The 17233-nt window shown below is 39.5% G+C and overlaps 1 protein-coding gene across 8 annotated transcripts in view; it reads left to right on the forward strand.

Moving 5' to 3' along the window:
* Positions 1-17233, forward strand: part of UBR5 (ubiquitin protein ligase E3 component n-recognin 5) — a 73959-nt gene that overhangs the window by 13766 nt on the left and 42960 nt on the right. For 5 of the 8 annotated variants that reach the window (XM_053395499.1, XM_053395503.1, XM_053395502.1 and 2 more), the window contains exons 7-12: positions 1775-1934; positions 6188-6337; positions 9741-9952; positions 12535-12651; positions 13389-13499; positions 14794-14948. In XM_053395499.1, the coding sequence (XP_053251474.1) occupies positions 1775-1934; positions 6188-6337; positions 9741-9952; positions 12535-12651; positions 13389-13499; positions 14794-14948 (905 nt within the window). The remainder of the gene's footprint in view (positions 1-1774; positions 1935-6187; positions 6338-9740; positions 9953-12534; positions 12652-13388; positions 13500-14793; positions 14949-17233) is intronic. The other 3 variants (XM_053395504.1, XM_053395506.1, XM_053395507.1) reach the window with 3 other exon arrangements.

Consider the following 17233-nt stretch of genomic DNA (forward strand, 5'->3'; position numbering starts at 1 on the left):
GCAAGTTTCTTACATATATGTATATATATTGGAGGAAGATGGGATGCTTCTGTGCCCTTAGATGTTCACAATGTTTGGAAACATGAGAAAAGGCAGAGTATCTGCATCAGATTCATGTAAAGCTAAGGCTGACTGTGAGCACATTTTGGTTTGTGGTCTTGGGACTGGAATATTTTGAGTCAGCCTTTGAAAAACACCTGGCCCAAATTTCAGTAAATAAAGAAATAAACACCACTCTTATTGTTCAAACATTTGAAAAAACATTTGTGTTGACTATTCTCTAAAGATTAGCAGGCATACTACAGATTATTGAGAAGGAACAATTTCCGTTGACATGAGGGTTAGCAAGAATTTTAAAAGTAGGTTAGTTGGTTAGTATTTCTTTAGTATTGTGTAAAGATGATGGAGCTTGTTGTTCAGGCCTTTGAGACTAGTCTAATTGGCCCTGGACCCCCAGGGATAATTGATAATTGCTCTGAGATTACTTTCTGTTTCCTATAATGCCTGTGGGTAAATTTCTTCAGACACTGCACATGTTTGTATTATTTTTATGCCTTCTTTCTGTTGGACTCTTCCTCCACCTCCACCTGGGCACTAGAACACTTTGATTTTATTCACATTAAGTTGTTAACTAATATTCTCTAATGGTAAATTCACATCTTCCTTGTAAATTGATAATCACTTTTCTAATTTTTAATTTTAATATATTTATAAGAGGCAGACTTTGTGCTATATGACACACGCTGACATATTCAGTACAGCCAAGGAACAGAGAAGCACAATGGTCCCTGAAAATCATTTTTATCTGGCAGGATATTTATCCCTGCCGTATCTGTACCGAGTTACTGAGATGGCATACTTCATTAAAAATAAACTACTATATAATCATACTTTAAAAAACCAAACAGCAAATATCCAAAAGAAATAATGTGTCAGGTAAAAATATGTCAGATGAAATATCTCCAGCCTCTTAGACCAAAAGCCTCTCTGAACAACAGTTTTCCCCCAAATGTTGCATAATTTTTTATTCTATGGTGAACTCACTTCCTTGTGCCCCAGCCAGCCTCACCTCTGAAGCCACATGAGCAGAAGGGCCTCCCCTGGCAATTTGAGCAAATGTTTAATGTGGTAGGAGATGATTCTTCCAAATTCTGGACCGTGTTCTCACATTTGTTACCTGTCTAGCATGATTTGAAAGTAAATAAACAGCTGCTGTCAGAAGTTTTGGCATGCCCATTCTCCTGGCAAGGGGCTGCAGAGGTTTGGCTTGGCAGAAGTCAGAATCTCACTCCTTCCTCCAACTTAGAGAGGAGTCCTGAATCACCCATATATACACACTGTGTGCTATGAGCTTTGAGGCGAGGGTGGCATGAATCCTTCATGTCTTTGCTGGAGGCTTGTTCCTGGAAGACTGGGTATAAGAAAGTTATTATTAAGGATGCCCCCAAAAAGGAACATCGGTAGCCTCTTTAAAAGTAGCCTGTGGAGTGGAGCAAAGGAATGTTTAAGCAGCAAAGAATAGAAATAAGCAATAGATTTTTATCTTTACAGATTTATAAACTGCTCCACAGCCAGAAGTTACTGAGACTTCACATTACTTACTAGCATTATCCAAAACCAGCCTGTTTACCTTTTTCCAGTTAAACATGATATCTGCTTATATTGAGTATATGGTTGACTTCTACTACTCCAGAAATATTTGTTTCTGTTGATGAAAATTACCTGGGGTGGTGTAACATGTTATATTGTTAAAAATGTATTCTATTTTGCATAGGCACAAGTTGTTTTACAAGGAAAATCTAGGAGTGTAATTATCAGAGAGCTCCAGCGGACAAATCTTGATGTAAATCTTGCAGTCAACAACTTGCTGAGCCGTGATGATGAAGATGGGGATGATGGTGACGACACGGCGAGTGAATCTTACCTTCCTGGAGGTTTGTATTGGGCAATGTTTCCTCTTTTTTTTTCATCATTAAAAGCAATATTAAGTTATTCTGTCAAAGTGCAATAGACTTTCAGTTTGCAGTACTGGTAAAGAGTTAGCCTTATGTTCTTTGCTATGTACTCTATGGAGATACAGAAATATTGATTGCTCTTTGGTTCCAGTAAATAAAAGAGAAAGTAATAGGCAAGACGAAACTAAGGTTAACTTGTATGGAAGTGAATGTCTTGAGTTAAGTTATTGGATTTGAAGCAACAGTTCAGAGGTCTGGTATAACGGAAGCTTGTACATACTTTGACCATCATCATTTATCTTGTTAAGAGTGTCTCCCCCCAAGCGTAAAGAGCTCTTATTGCTAAGACCTTCTGTTTTGTAACTATCAGGAGACAGTTATGCTAGAACAGCTGTACACTTAAAATGTACCAGTCTTGAGTAAGTTGGCATTTTATATAATTGATAGGCATTCCTATTTGGGGCATGATTTTCCATACCTCATATGCACTTTCACACAAAGCCTGTATATGTAGATCTCTAGACTGTGTTGCTCCTCAAATACTGGAGAACCAGGGTGCACACCTTGCCTCATACAAAGGGCCACAGTGGGAAGCTTATAAAGTGGGAAGACTGTAAATAATTTGCATGTTTGTTTTGACAAGCGAAGAATTAGCAATTTTGTTTTAATATTGACAGCAGTTGACATTACTGTTGTTGTGAAAGGCTAGTGTTTCATAATGTGTGATATGCCAGGGACAAGAATTAACCTGGGTGCTTGTTAGGCAAAGGGCCTATTTATACAATGTAACTTTGAGCCATGTGAAGCTTTCCTTGATAATGACTGGATACCAACCTGTGTGAACTTTTCCTGGTGGCTGTTTTAAAAAAGGTTTTTTAAAATTGTTGCATTGGTTGGTGTGCAAATCTTTACCGCTTTGGGCCTTTTTGAATGTGTAAAGGGAAGACTATAAATATATTCGGCTGAAATCCTAAACTAGGGAGAAAGTTCTGTTGATCATAGTAGGGGCTTGCTTCTGAGTAAGCAGTCAAAAGTATTGCTCTGTTAATGCATCCAGCTTTCATGTTTCTCATTCTATAAACATGCTCTGCCTCTTGGCTTGTGCCTTGCCTTTGAGATAAGGAACTATGGCAGTCTCTAAACCTAGCTGCTAAATTCCATATCTTCCATAGATGACTATTTAAAATATTAATAAAATGCCCAAGCAAAATCTTCCCTATCTGCTCCTTTCTTTCCGCTAAAGTTTTTTTCATGTCTCCATATCTCATTCTTCTTGTCTTGAGCTTCTGTGACAGACAAAAGGAAGGGGGATGAGAGTATCTCCTACATCCCCAACCCCTTTCAAAGGCTAGTGTTCTCTTAGACTGTCTTTTGCGGGGCTTGGTTTGCTTGTGTGATTTCTTGTTGTTGGGAAGAACTGAGCACGCTCAGTGGCAGATGATTCACAGGCAGGTAGACAAAGCACCACTGTTTTTACTCATTGAAATACATATTTGAAAGCATGACTATTAAAAAAACCTTTATTCCTACAAAGTGTCTTACAGTTGTAATGCTCCTGTTGCTTTGAGACGTTAAATATGAATTAGGTAAAATTTACTAAAACAAAACAAAACAATTTACACAGCGATACTTTTACCTCAAATAGACTTGACAGCACTTTTGGGTTAGGGAGGTTTATCACATCCCTTGTAAGGTTCAATAGATGCTCAGCAAGTCCCAATTTTGAGAAACAAGGCGATAGTATTCTAGGTGCACGTTGGGGCACGTGCATCTTCACCAAAAGGTAACTGCCAAAGTTGTCTCGTGTTGATAAAATATGGACGTGAAACAGTCCTGAGGCTGCATGAAAAAGGGTGCTGCTTGGAGAGCAAAGCCTTGCTGTTTAGTACTTGCCCCCCTTTCCTGGTATTCTCTATACACGGAATTTTCCAGAGTTCAACATTCTGGTTTCTTTGCTTATTTATCTTAACTTTGTGTTCTGATGGCCATTGTCACAGGAAAGTACTTGGCTTCTGAGCTGCAGCAGTAGTTTTGGTGTGGCTATTGGAATCTGTGTTGCAGCACTGAAGCAAAATTATTCAGCCAGGTTACTCCATTGTTTTTACAGGAGAGTTCAGCTCTACTGTTTATTTTTAATGTGACCTTCAAATTCTCAATCATCACTGTATCAGGGGGATTTCATATGAAATAAGCATCTGTTGGAGGCTTTGAACAGTGCATTAGGAAGAGGTCAAGTGGTGGTGTGCCCTATTGGCTTTAGCTTTGTCTAGGTATATTTCAGAGGTAATAGTTCACAGACAGATAGTGAAATAGGTGTTGTTGTTTTTAGCATGTTTAGATTTTGGGCTTGTTTCAGTTACATATGTAGATTTATCCAGTTGGGTATTTGGTGATATCTGTGTAAGGAATGTTTTGTTTGGTACGTAGTACCGGCACCTCTTTTTGTTGTTGTTAAAAAGTGTGGCACTTAACTGTAACAGCTTAATGGTGAATACCAGCACCTATTTTTCTAGACAAAAAAGCACTGGTTACTAGTAATTTAAATTTTCATCCCTTTTTTTAAAAGCAAGGGTGGGGAAGCTGTGGCCCTCCAGATGTTGTTGGAGTGAAATTTCCATTGGCCATGTAGTCCCAACATCATCTGTAGGGGCACAGATTCTTCATCCTTGATCTTAGAGCAAGGATTCCCCAAATCATTGTCTGTGGACCACAAGTGGTCTCCAAGCTTCATTCAGGTACCCTGTGATATGTGAGTAAAAACGCAGTTACAAATCATATAGCATTGGGCACAGCACATTACAGTTGCTACAACAGGCAGAAAAATTATGAAGTGGTCTGCCAAGACCCTCAGCAACTTTCAAGTGGTTTGTGGGGATTATTTTTTGGGGCGGGGAACTATTGTTCTAGAGGATGCCATGTGCAGAGAAGCTGAAAGCACCACATTTTTCGCTCTATAAGATGCACCAGACCATAAGACGCACCTAGTTTTTGGAGGAGGAAAACAAGAAAAAAAATATTCTGAATCTCAGAAGCCAGAACAGCAAGAGGGATTGCTGCACTGCGAAAGCAGCAATCCCTCTTCCTGTTCTGGCTTCTGGGATAGCTGCGCAGCTTGCATTTGCTCCGTAAGATGCATACACATTTTCCCTTTTTAGGAGGGAAAAGGTGAGTCTTATAGAGCAAAAAAATACGGTAATTAGTGTTGAGGTTGTGATTCTTAGGATGGACGCTGAAAGGATTGCATAAGCCTATGTTTCCTTGACTTAGTGGAGGGATCCCTGGGATGGTGCCAAGGTACCAGTGAAGGACATTTTGGGTGAGGGAGGAAAGAAGCTGAAAACAATTTTGCATGTGTAATTGGTATCAGATGTATGAAAACATCAGGGTTTCTCAAAGTTAAAGTGGCCGTCTCAATGAGATTACCAGTACTTTAAAAGAGAGATGTCCACGATGGGTGGATGCATTCAGTGCACCTAGATGAGTACCCATAGCAAGGCTTGTGGTTGGGAAAGCCTAGTTAATGTAAGAAGCGGGGTGTGATTTTTATAGATCTTGAAAAACACTGCCAGAAATATAAAAATATATCTGCTGTCAATGTGGACAGCATTTCCTGCCTTGTGTTGGAAAATAAATTTAATAGAATTTAACGGAAAGCCAGGAAGGCAGATATTTTTTTCCCAGCACCTAAGGTAGGATCTTTATCATCTCAAGATAGAGTATTAAAAGACGGGGCACTGTCCTACCATTAAAATCAGTTACTTCATGATAGAAAATGTAGAGTTTGTTTGGGGGGGGGCCATGCTTATGAGTTCTTGCAGAAGTTATCAGCAGATTCTATTAAAAACGACATTTTCCAGTTTAGGAAGTTATTGTCTTAGTAACAGGCAAACATGAGCTTTATTCGCTTTGGAGGAAGTCTTTTTTATCTACTTTCTTCTGGAACATAAACGTATTGAGCCTTGTTCTTTTTATATTGTTTAACCGCTTCTAGCTTTGAACCATGTCTGGATTAGTTTAGACCAAGCAGTTGATATAGCTAACATTGGTTTCTTAAATCAGGACATTTTGCTTGATCGCATATGTGAGCAGTAGGCAATACATCTGTACGGTAGGGAATCTGAAGAACAGAACATCAGTTTTTGTTGGTGGATTTGTCTTGTTTGGTGATGGTCTTTCAAGATGATATTTCAAGTAGCTGATAATTCACCTCAGATCCTTGTCTCCTCTTATAGAGGATCTTATGTCTCTTCTGGATGCTGACATACATTCTGCTCACCCAAGTGTCATTATTGATGCTGATGCTATGTTTTCAGAAGATATTAGTTACTTTGGTTATCCATCCTTTCGGCGCTCATCACTTTCCAGGCTAAGCTCGTCCCGAGGTAATTTTGCACTTTTTTTTCTTTGTAAATAAGTAGCATTGCTGTGCAGTACACTAGTTATAGCACATGCTGGTGATTTTTGTCTTTAGTTTTGTGTGTACAACCCTTTTCTGTTTTAAATATAGATAAATAAAATTTCTTGCATTAAGCTGTAAAAATTGTATGATGTAAGTGTGTGAAATTAATTGCTAGCAGTATGTTTGAAAAGTTTGACAGGTGAAATGTGCATGAGGCTTTCAAAAAGCAATCTGCCTAAAGCCATTTTTTAAAAAACCATGCCTACTTAGGGAGTACTTACTGAAAAACTCAATGTTTTTCTCATGCAACATTCCGAAAGGGAGTTCAATTGCTCAGTATCCATGGTACACAGGGAATTTTGTGCCTTCCTGAGTCTGGAGGCATAACTCAATAGTATAGTTAGAAGTCCTACATCTGTTCCAGTAGGTAGCATTGAAAGCTCTTCCACTGCTCCTTATGCACTGCTCTAAGAGTAAACATTTTCTTTGCAAAGTGTAGTAATAATGACATACTCAACAATAGGTCAGGCAAGCTGGAATTTAACTGCATTCTGAAATGGCTTGCAGTGCTCAAATTCCATGTCTGTTATTCATAACCCATTGCAATGACAGAATACTTTGCATGGCGTCAAGTTCTAAGCATGACTTGAAAAGCGTATGAAATGTAATACCAGATCTGCTACTTAGTTATTCCTTCATAGCTTCTTAAAAATAACTATTATGCGTATCCATAACATTTTGCCACTTGTTAATCCAACCTCTATCATGATCTTCATGGAGTATTGCTCTGCCCATTCCAATTTTTTTCTGTTAGATATTCCAATACCTGAATATCTAAGTGTTATCACAAGTTAGGATCAGTAAAATGGTTGCTGTACGTATTAGGCATAATTTTAATTTTCTCGACATGTTAGATTTATCCAATCTAGCGTCATAAAATTATCCAGTTTCTGTAGGTGACGTAGAGGATTAGAACAAAATACCTTGTCATCATTCTTGAGACATGGTTCAGACATAACGTTGAAGCTAGGGTTTAGGTCAGGTGTCGGCAACCTAAGGCCTATGGGCCGGTAGCGGCCCATGGGGCTTGTCTAACTGGCCCATGGCGACCCCTGCCACTGCGCGCTCTTACCAGTGCGGCACGGGGACCAACTTCCGGATTGATGGCACACAGGCGCTCCTCTGACCCAGAAGAGTGCGTGTGCACGCACGCTCCGGCCCATCCTCCGACGGATGGAGCGTGGACCGGCCCATCGTCCGGTAACCTTGCCGACTCCTGGTTTAGGTTTTGAGTGCAGGCTGCAGGATCACATGCATCCTCCTCCTACCTCTTCGAGTGCACACACTTTGTCTTCAGTTTCTACATTAAAAGAGAGATGAAACCATTAGGGTTCTTGGAATGAGTTTATTACATGCTTGGTTTCATCTTAACTTGGATTGGCAATGGCCGCATGTAATTCCAAAGCTGGAAGGAGAGAAGAGGAATTTATGCAGAAGGTGGTGGGGAGAAGGTTTACACGATCCTCTAGTCTACGCTTCATCTCTAAAAGCTGTTTTAAATGTATTTAAGTTTGACCTATTTGGCCCATTTCCCTCCAGTGATCTTGGGGATGGGGAATGGGTGGACTTAGAACAGCCAGAGTTGTCTTTTGAGGGGGGTGGCATATTGGATGCATTTTGGGGGGCAAGAGGGCTTCCCTATACAATATTGAGGTGTCTGAGGGTTTCCTTAATGCTTTTACTATTTGTTCATCTTTTTTTAAAAAAAAAATTAGCCCCCCCGCCAAGTATACCCCCCCTTTCCCTAACCCAAAGGCATAGTTCTGGTGTAAACAATGGCAGTAAAATTCATACAAGCACAGAAGTGGAGAGAGACTGAAAATTACTGATATCAGTATGAAGGAAAACGTTATCACAACTACCTTTTTGTTCAAATGGAAGATTTTTTTACTGCTGTTTGAAGCAGTGAACACAATTGCTCATCATGATTTAGTCATTCCTACAGTATTTAGCATTTTATAGGACCTATCAACAGACGGTCAATTGTAGCTCTGTTTCAAGCAGAAGGAAACCACCTTTGTTTCTTGATAAACTTTTCTTTTGAAGCATAAGGAACCCTCCACCACCTCATATCCTAGAGGGAGGCCTTTCTCAATTTGTTGAATTTGCCTTACGAGCCCCAAAGGTTGCAGAAAATATCCCCCAAAACCTTTTCATGGGGCATGAACACTACCATTAGGGTGGGAGATGATTTTTGGCCCATCATTAGTCTGAATAGATGGGTCATGGGAGATAAAAAGAAAAGTTGTTAGGAATTGGGCTGTAGAGCAAAAGGGGGGGGGGGGAGAAGAGAACTATGTGGAGATTAGTTTTGAAATGAAGGAAGAGAATGAAATGACAGATACCAGAAGGAAAAAGAGAGCAAGGAGGAAAGACGAGAGATTTGTTCTTAAAAAGTTTATCAATACAAATGAAGACTCATATGTTAAATGCATTATGTGCATGTACGTATATTCAACCTCTGACTTTTCTTAAATCACTCCCTTTTTCCTTTCTAAGGTTATTTCTATGTTAAGATGAAAAAAATCCTTATTTTCCATGTATATTTGACTCTTGGATATTTAGCTTGATTACCTGACTTAAAATTTTAATTGTATGAGAGAACTGGAGAGTACTGGCTTTAGACAATTTTAGGCCAATTGGAGGGAAAGCATTTTGGTAAGGAACATTCTCCTTCAAAAATCTTTTTTTAGAACGTTGTCTGACTACAAAAATTTTCAGTTAAGCAACTTTGCCACAAGCTTTTAAAAATCAAAGCAAGTCCTATATGTTTGTTTAAATGAAGGGGTTGGATTAGCAAACTTTACAGAAGTTTAAGATTGTTTTTTAACCTTTTCAAGTGGTGGTGGTGGTGGTGGTTGGGAAAAATTCTGAGACTCTCTAATAAACACTCCTTTTTGGTTAGCTTAAAAAGTCTCTAAAAGAGACATTGCCTTGTTTGGTGGCATCTATTTTTCTTGCTGTTCTTTGATAAGATCACCCACAATATACTCTTTGCATATGGTACTATAAAAATCTTAAATCACCTTTTATCTCATCAGTGAGGTAATTTTTTCTTCTTCTGTTAATTCATTTTTTTGAGTAGCTTGAAACTTCAGATTTTGAACTTTATTTCTAGTCTCATTCTTGCATTTCAAATTATTTTGGCAATACCAAAGTACATATGCTTGAAAGGGTTAATATTTTGAGTGTTGCATGTCATTTTTATATTTCCACTTAAGTGAAATCTATAAGTAGATTTTAACTGCTGTTAGTTGCATCCTGAAGGGTCTTTACTAGAGAGTGGCTTACTTTTATCCCACTGGTGTGACCCAATTGCATACCAGTTCTCCTTCTTCCCTTAGAGAGAGACTCTGAGCTGTTGCGTGAACGTGAGTCCGTTTTACGTTTGCGTGAAAGAAGGTGGCTTGATGGAGCCTCATTTGATAATGAAAGAGGCTCTACAAGCAAAGAAGGGGAGCCAAACCTTGACAAGAAGAACACACCTGTCCAAAGCCCGGTCTCTTTAGGAGAGGACTTGCAGTGGTGGCCGGATAAGGTATTTTGGTTGTATTTTATTTTTATTAAAAATGCATATTTGGAATATATTGTATTGCCTGTAAATGTGGATCTATCTCTTTCCTCCCCCTGCCACCTTCCTCATCAAATGCCCCTGCATGTAATCCCTACATTATGGACATGTTTACATTGAATGTGGATCATTTGTGTTCATGTCACTTCAGTTTTGATGTGTTGCTCAATCATAAACTCATTCACTTGGAAAATTAAGTATTGTTGAATTTAATAGAAGGGAGTTGCTTGAATGGAAGTGTGCACAGGCCTCCTGCCTTAAGTAGTTTATAGTTAGCATCCCTTTCACTTGGACAGAAAATTAATTGTCAACTGATATTTTTTTGGGAGCCTGAACAAGTACTCTTCTGTCTTTATCAACGCGTTTGCCATCCTTTGAAGCAATGGGGTGATTTTTTTTTTTTAAGGTGATCCTTTGCGTTTCTTCTGTCTATTCTTTCCCCTTTCACCAGTTGGTTCACTTGTTTTCTGTTGCCTTGCGGATGAAAGAACTCATCTTCACACTGTTGCTGTTATTTTCCTCCTTCATTCGAGAAGTGTGATTATTTGTTAGTGTCAGCTGAAAATGATTCCTTTTGCTCTGAAGATTAAAAAAAAAACAATGAATCTATATCTCTTTCCCTCCCTGCCCTTCTAAGGAACAAATGTTGTGAAGAGTGGGTGGGCCATATGATACATATTTAGCTTAAAGAACTCTACTATTGCTAGTCGTCCTATTTGAATGGACATGAGCTATTTTGTCTTTTAAACCATTTCCTATATTTGTGCCTTCCTTTCGCAGAAGACTAAAAGCCAGTCGGGACTCTTGATTAGTGTAGGCAAGTATCTGCTCCCCTTCAGTATTTGCTTCCAATATTTTGGGGGTATGTACTGTGAAGTAGCCTTTTCACAAAGCAGGAGATATAATTAAATGGGTATCTGAAGTGTAGTAGAGTCTTGAGAACAGTAGAGTCTAGTGTAGTAGAGTCTAGAGGAAGCTGCAGATTTCAGGCAGGGATCTTTTCAGTCCTACCTGGCAGGAGCTGAATCGAGGACCTCTCGCATGCAAGCCATGCACTCAGTTGCTGAGCTACAGTGTTGAGAATTAGCAGAATCTTACTCGACGCAGTGGACTTATTTTTTAACCTGAGATGCCCAGCACAGGAACATTAAGTGGTGGGCCTGTTTATTCCATTCTCATCTCTCTTGGATTTGTATTCTCCTGGGTTCAGTTTAAGACACGCGTCATCAGTCAAGCTTCCTGGCTTGCTTCTTCTTTGGAGAATCGAAGGAGGAGGAGGCTTGCTGTGACATGATATATAATTCCCCTGCCTAGAGCAAGGCAAGAGAAGTGGGACGAGAGAACTGACCACAACTTTATGTGCTTTAAACATTTTTGGAGTACTTGCAGTTAAATGGCTGGGGCAGATGGAAGGGCAAGATGTAAAACGTGTGTCCAAAGTTCAGTCGAGTCTTTTAGATTAACAGAACGCATCACTAATCCTCAATGATCAGGTAGAATTTGGATCAAAATGTCTTATGCTCCATTGAAAGGTCGCAGCATTTCACCACCCCAATTCAAGTGGTTATCAGAAAGCTGTTAGGCTGAATGTAAAGGTAATTCCAAAATAGGCTCTCAGTTTGTTTCGGTCACGATCAGTTTCCAAAAAGATTATCTGCCTCTTGATGCAAGCATAATATGTGTTCAAAACTGCATAGCACCTGGTTTTCTTTTGCTGCTTCCATTGTTTATAGTCTCTCCTTAATTCAAGGAGAAATTCCAAATCTTGGAATTCCATGGTTTCTTTCATCTTAACAAATGACCTCCTCAATTCATGCACAATAGTCCAGCAATTCCTATCATACCCAAGCTTGGTCTGTTTTCTTCTTCCTGAAAATCCTGACTTACTCAGGAGCTTTGATTTTAATAATTCAATAATTTGTTCAAAGCACAACAGCATTTCTTCAGCTTCTCCAGATGAGGTTTCTACAGTTGACAACAAAACATTCCGTCATTTCTTTTGAATGAAGACTAATTCAAATTCCGGTGGCCACCAAACCCTCCTTTGTGACACCTCTTCTATATTACTCCAAGGATTGGTTTCTGTATAGGACACTTCTCAGTCCTAATAGAACTAGAAACTCTTCCACTTGTATAGCCAGTGTTAGAGGAATGACCATATAATCCACTACACTTGTTCCTTTGTAAAACCTTTCTCATTTCTTCATCTACAACCATTGAACCACTGAGTATACAGAAGTTAGCATTGCCTGATAAATCTTTCAAGAGTCACTTGTGCTGTTTTAGTTTTAGAGCCCCTTAAATTTCAGTTCTGAAATGACACAGAACCCACTAATGACACAGCCCAAACCTTATCAATGTCAAAAATAAAATACAATCTAAAATAATTATTTTTACCCAATATAAAACTATGTCTGATAACCTGTCAACTTCTCACAGACACCAAATGGTCTGAACAGCTCTTTTCCCTTGTGATGAATTTATAATATATGTGAGTGTTTAGCACTCATAATATTGAAGTTTTAAGCTTCACTTGTTTGCTTTTATAGGATGGGATGAAATTTATTTCTATTGGTGCTCTGTATTCTGAGCTTGTGGCAGTGAGCAGTAAAGGGGAGCTGTATCAGTGGAAATGGAGTGAATCTGAACCTTACAGAAATGCACAGGTATGTCTAGCTATGTTCTGTAAAGATGTGGTAATCTCTTGTATACAAAAATGTAGTTGCTTAAAAAAAAGTACAGAGCTTCCTGTGCAGCTTTAAAAATTCTTATTACAAACTTTATTGAATTTTTAAATAAACAATTACCAAGCATAGTGTTGTCTTGCAGGACAAATACACATTCAGAAGTTCAGTCTTGTGTGCAGTCATCCACATGGTATCAAAGCAGATGTGGAAATTTTTTTACATTACAGTTGTTGCTTTGATTACACTTCAGTGTGACTAGTGAGCTCTCCGCGCCTAGTGCTGGATCTGGAAAGCCACTGCCAGTTCCTCTTCCTTAGCAGCTTCGCCATTTTAATAGAAGATTTCAGTGGCTGGGAGAAAGTCAGTCAGGAAAGGTTTGCCTCCGGCTGTGCTTGAAATTGTGCATCTTTCCTCCTTCCCCTCAGCAGCAGCAGCAACCTGAGAGCTGGAGAGGAGCAGCCATAGCAAAGTGGTGGGGCTCTTTGATGTGTTGCTTGGCTTCCTTGTAACGTTCTGTCATATATGAATAGCGCCCATTTGCTTCTATGGCAAAAGGTATACCATTGCTCTTGGTATGGGGTAATGCCTGTTCCCTTGTTATGACTTGGGAGAGAGACAAAGACTAGGTCTCCCTCCCTGCCAAATGTTTGGTAGCCACAATTGATATTTCAGTGGCGACATTTTAAAATATTGTCTGCTTCATTTTTGTTTCAAAGAATCCTTCTATACATCACCCACGTGCCGTGTCCCTGGGATTAACCAACGAGAAGATCGTCCTCCTTTCTGCAAACAGCATCAGAGCAACTGTTGCCACAGAAAACAATAAGGTACGAAACACTGAGGATAAAATTCAGTGCCTTTAATCTCCTCCTTGCATTGCCATTCTATAGAAAAAGATTACAGCTGGCCGTCAGCAAATCATTTGCAGAGATTGGTTTTGCGAATAAACTTGAAGCAAGAACTTTTCATCACAAAAACAAGCCAGGGCGTGCTAGAAAGAAGATAAAAGAATGTTTTGACTCTGTTTGCTGTTAAAATTGAGACGACTTTGCCCTAGTAACAAAATTAAAGAAACTTTCCTTCTTTAGAAAAAGAATCCATAAGAAAAAAATGAAGCTGCTGTGAAAGTAGAGAATGTGTAAAGCAGGGGTGGCTATCCTGTGACACTTCAGAAGTTGTTGAACTAAAGCTCGCATCATCCTTGACAGTTAGCCATACTGTCTGAGACCGACAGGAGTTGTAGACTGTCAAAATCTGGAGGGCAACAGGTTAGCCATCCCTGGTATAAAGCAGGGGTAGGCTCTTGAGTCATTCTTGTCCTTGTGTCTTAGAAAGCTTATTTTCCATAGAAATGTAGCACTTAAGGTTTCAGAACTAGGTTTTTCTTCCCTAATGACAAACTTCCCCTTGGTCTCAAGTGACTAACAAGTAGTTAGTCCATTGTATTAAAAGTTGCTAATCCAAATATTCTAGCATAATATTCTGAGATCAAGTAATTTGGTTTCTAAATAAAGATTTCTAAATAAAGTCCAGTTGCAGATAGGTAGCCGTGTTGGTCTGCCATAGTCAAAACAAAATTTTTTTTCCTTCCAGTAGCACCTTAAAGACCAACTAAGTTAGTTCTTGGTATGAGCTTTCGTGTGCATGCACACTTCTTCAGATGTATCTGAAGAAGTGTGCATGCACACGAAAGCTCATACCAAGAACTAACTTAGTTGCTCTTTAAGGTGCTACTGGAAGGAAAATTTTTTTTTGTTTTAAATAAAGTCCAGGCACTCTGTGCTCTCTGCTGGATGCATATCGTGGCTCCACCTACGAAAGCTTCCTGTTCATTTCAAGGAAGTGAGGAGTGACTGTCTACAAAGGCGTGGACACATGGGTACAGTGGGGGAGTTCTGTGATAATGTGAACTACTTCTGGCTTGATAAAATGGTTGTAGCAGGGCCAAGGCATGCTTAGAACAAAAAGGATTGAAGCAAAACTTCAAAGCACTATACTGGAAGTGGTTGCACCTGAATAATCTCAAGATTATATTCTCATCGTTTTGTATCGTGCCCTGCATGAATACACAGTCATATTTGTGTTAAGATCCACTCCGGGGCTGTGCTCTATTCCTTTTAGGTAGCTACCTGGGTAGATGAAACCTTGAGTTCTGTAGCTTCTAAACTAGAACATACAGCACAGACGTACTCTGAACTTCAAGGAGAGCGGATAGTTTCCCTGCATTGCTGCGCTCTTTATACCTGTGCTCAGCTGGAGAATAACCTGTACTGGTGGTAAGTGTATATTTCAGTTTAGAGTCCAAATAATGGTTTTTTGCTCTTTGAAAAACAATAGAAGAGAAGTTGACATCGGCCTTGTTCACATGTCATGGTAAACAGCAGTTAATGGTTTACTAAGAATGTGCTGATCTTGCCCCCTGTGCTATTGCCTGACTAATGAATGTGAGAAACAAACCATGGACTCAGCTACATTAGTCAAGAAACAGCATTTTGAATGCGTTATAAACATGCAACACCAGATGGTGCCAGAGAGCAAAAAAAATTCTAAGCGATTTTCCATGGCGTTTTCTCCCCTTTTGTTATAACGATTTAATTTCTGACTTATTCATAGCATTTCCCCCTGTGATTTCTCCATGATTTGTGGTTTTGCATTATGTTGAAACCAAAGATTATGGTTTGTTTGCTTCAGACTACAACCTGTGGTCAAGGTTTGTTCTTAGCTCCCTAAGCATTATTTGTTTGACTGAATCTAACCATTATCCCTAGTTTTGACATAAAGCTAAGACAGTGATTGTGGCTCATACAGCATACAGGAGCAAAGTGGGTAAGATTGGCATGTTAACCAAATAAACCAATAACTGGTTTACCATGGTGTGAACTGGGTCACTAAGGTACATTGAATTTGCCCATCCTTGTTCATATGCATGTTTCTCTTTTTTTAATGGAACTGAATTTTCCCTTCTGGTTAGAATTCTTTAGGAGGTTACATTGCTTTAAAGAAAGGACTGTTCTTGGATCAAAGAGAAACAAAGCATGCTCTTGTCCTTAAAGCATTGAAGTGACTTGACACTGAATTATTTTAATGAATTTTGTATTTAGGATGCTTTCAGAGTTAGAAGAGCTAATGCTTTATTACTGTAACAAACCTTCACAGTTCTACGACAATAGATATTCCACTGCATATGACATAAAATCTGTAAATAAATGTTTATACAAGGCTGATACCGCTATCGGAGTTGTCTAAGACACAACTGTGATTATTATAGTTGAGGTATTTCATCACAAAGGGACACGGGTGGCGCTGTGGGTTAAAGCCTCAGCGCCTAGGACTTGCCGATCGAAAGGTCGGCGGTTCGAATCCCCGCGGCGGGGTGCGCTCCCATTGCTCGGTCCCAGCGCCTGCCAACCTAGCAGTTCGAAAGCACCCTAGGGTGCAAGTAGATAAATAGGGACCGCTTACTGGCGGGAAGGTAAACGGCATTCCGTGTGCTGCACTGGCTTGCCAGATGCAGCTTGTCACGCTGGCCACGTGACCCAGAAGTGTCTCCGGACAGCGCTGGCTCCCGGCCTATAGAATGAGATGAGCGCACAACCCTAGAGTCTGGCAAGACTGGCCCGAACGGGCAGGGGTACCTTTACCTTTACCTTATTTCATCACAGGTGGTTAAGCATCTTCTGTAGGATCAGTCCAGTTTTGTATTGGCAGTCAGTGGGTGACTACATAGGTATTGTGTCCTTTGGGGGTTTCACTTGTGAAAATATGATTAGAAGCAGGGGTGCAATATAGAAGTTCTAACTGCTTAATTTTACTTCCATTCCTTCATTGGGGCCTTATGTCTAAACTAACACAAAAGGCAAGTTGCTTATTAATAGTGTTAGTTGATTTTTGTATATAGGATTTCATGTGTAATAAGAGTGTCGGTTTGATAGTGCAGGGAGGATATTACTCTGTAACTGTCTAAACTCTTTTGTGCTTTTGCCAGGCTGTGCAGATTTGTAATGGCTTAAAGCCTTTATCTATAGATGAAGTTTTCTTAATTCTTCCAGACAATGATTAAAAAGGTGACTTGAAATTGACCATGAATGTATTCCTTATCAAGTTGTATCAAAATTTTAATAACGTTATTTTGTTTCATAGTGCATATTGTATACATTGTTTGAAGAGGACTTTGTCTGGAAATGTAGCCTAAAAAATCTTTTAATAATTATTAAATTAAATCAGATTAGTAGTGCAGGAGAACCATTGTGTCCTTAAATGATTCAACCATTTAAGTGGCATTGGTCAGCAATAGTTGGTTATGAACAGTCCCACTGGCTGCACAGGTCATAGCAGGAACCTTCTAGAAAGTTCTGAAAGATTAGGAGTGCTTTCCCCCTCCTGCCCCATGGACTGCCACATTCCACACGTTGGAAAAGAGGTGAAACCATTGCCTTCCCTCTGTTTCTTTCTGGTCACGAAATTTGAACCCTGAATACAATTGCTTGTTTTTTGCTTTATCCTTTTTATGAAAACTATTTCCCACCTTTCTCCCCAGTCAGTAAGGCTCTGTTTAATTAGG

This window comes from Podarcis raffonei, chromosome 7 (assembly GCF_027172205.1).
Source record: "Podarcis raffonei isolate rPodRaf1 chromosome 7, rPodRaf1.pri, whole genome shotgun sequence".
NCBI classification, from domain to species: domain Eukaryota; kingdom Metazoa; phylum Chordata; class Lepidosauria; order Squamata; family Lacertidae; genus Podarcis; species Podarcis raffonei.